This window comes from Penaeus japonicus, unplaced genomic scaffold (assembly GCF_977035675.1).
Source record: "Penaeus japonicus unplaced genomic scaffold, GWHDUDI00000001_assembly GWHDUDI00000020, whole genome shotgun sequence".
In the NCBI taxonomy this organism is placed as follows: domain Eukaryota; kingdom Metazoa; phylum Arthropoda; class Malacostraca; order Decapoda; family Penaeidae; genus Penaeus; species Penaeus japonicus.
In genome coordinates, this window is record NW_028234422.1 from 22,750,820 (window position 1) to 22,752,952 (window position 2,133).

General features: G+C 37.4%; 1 protein-coding gene across 1 annotated transcript in view; it reads right to left on the reverse strand.

The window, feature by feature from the left end:
* The window catches only part of GluProRS (Glutamyl-prolyl-tRNA synthetase), a gene marked incomplete at its 5' end in the record, with an annotated part of 10,894 nt that extends 10,297 nt beyond the window's left edge, over positions 1–597 (reverse strand). The window contains 2 exon segments of the mRNA XM_086548096.1: positions 21–177; positions 425–597. Of these exon segments, the coding sequence (XP_086404222.1) occupies positions 21–177; positions 425–597 (330 nt within the window).
* Positions 598–2,133: the final 1,536 nt, after the last annotated feature.

Below are 2,133 nucleotides of genomic sequence, written 5' to 3' on the forward strand. Positions count from 1 at the left end.
ATCATAAATCATGTACTTACTGTACAGAGCAGCGAAGACCTCAAAGTCTGCCACAGTGACCTGCTTTCCAACCAGCACAGATGCAGGCGCCAGGGCCTTGTCCATCTGGCTCAAAGTTGAGCTGATGTCACCCCCACATGACAGAGGCCCCGAGGCAGTTGACAGCCAGTGATCCACCTGTGGTAGTTACCATTTTATATGAGTGGAAACGGCAAATTGCATATAATATTAATAATTATGACCCATGCTCTGTATAATGACATCAACATAACCTTCATAAAATAGCCAATTAATCAATTACACTAAATTTCTTATATTTCACCTTTCTTAGGGTACATTTCCAAATCATGAAGACTATCAAAAAAAATAAATAAATAGAAGAATGATAGCAGAAATAAATAACAAGGTTAGTACTATCCATTACCTCTGTGCGATGGAGAATGTGAGATGGGTACAAGTTGAGGGAGGGGTTGACACGAGCCACATGGCGAGAGATTCCATGTGATGATGAGATGCTGACGTTTTCTGTTAGCGTCAGGCAGGTGTCCTTACCCCAGTCAACTTGTACTCCTGCCTTGAAACATGTCAGGAGAGCTCCTACAAAGAAATTTATTGATCATTTTATATTTTATTTTATAGAATGTAGGTACTACATTAGCAATAACCAAAAGATAATACAAAATAATCAAAGTATGACCTTAAAATTCCATAATATATGCAAGAGAAATGAAAAGAAAAGTAAATAAGTTACATATTGATCTATACGTGTGAATGAATGACCGCCACCCTTATAGTATGATTGCAGCCACAATTACTTTTTTTCTTCTCTAACTCAATTTACTGGCTGTGATCTATCTAAATTTACCTGAAACTTTAGAGAAAATGAACACAAATGCACCTTCACATCTACAACCTCCATTTTATTCTCAAACATTTTTGCATCCTGTTGAAATGCAGGCGTTTGAGCATTTAGTAATTCAGTTTAAAAGCACTATCTCCAACTTTAATGTAGTGAGTATAAAACTTAGGTTACATTGTGTTTAAGCCATTTTTTACACTGCAAAAAATTATACTTAAAAAACAAAGCCCCTTGGGATCCCACTTACCAGTACCCTACCTTGGAATACAAGCATTCTCTAATTATTACAGTGGGATACAATGAGGGACACAGATGTGGAGCATGATTGTTCTTCCAGAGCAGGGTGGATGGAGGCTACTCTAAACCCCATAATCTGGGCTCCAATACTAGAGGAGGGCATGAAGAAGAGCAGGGTCTTTAACCTTCATTCTGCATTGATAAACATCAATTGATGTTTTTGTTGTATTACCTGATGTACAATTTTTTGGAAGAGACATCAATCAAAAAATTAAAAATTTAGGATGTTCAGTTCATCTAAAAGGCTACACATACCCTATGTTGTTTGTGAATCCAAAGGCTGGGTATTTCAAACCATTTCTATGTCAGTTGTCATATCATGAAGATGTGTATCTGTTTGTGGTATTTGTTGTAGCATGGGATATGAATTGGCAATGCAGGATATTGCGTGATAATGTACTGATGATGAGGTTTATTGCAAAATAAGGAACTAGTCCAAGCTCTATGGATACAAACCAAAATAAAAACTAAAAATCAAGGTAAGTAATATGAAGTGCTCTGAAAATAGGAGGTAAACCCCACCTATGGCTAGGATAAACCTCAAAACAAGCAAAGGATAGGTTAGGTCTTTGGGTTAGGATTTTGTATATAAAAAAAAAAATTTGCCCTGAAAACAGGCCCTACGAAGATAAATTTTATCACAAAAGTGGTATCAATGGATTCCTCTCAACCTCTAATGTTCATATATAGTGGCCATAATTTCCCTGATCTACTTCACGCCCTCCCCTACTATCAGGACCCAGATTGTGGGGTACAGGGGTGGAAGCGCACATTATCTTTACATTACATGAATAGTAGAGGTTAAGAGGATTCCATTGATACCACTTTTATGGCATTTAGTAACATGGAATCATTTGGATAATTTACCCATACAAAATTCTCACAAAAAAATTGCTTTGCATCATGGCACAGGCATGGACTTTCCCTGCTCTACTTCATGCCCTCTCCTGCTACCAGGGCTCTGATTGTGGTATGTA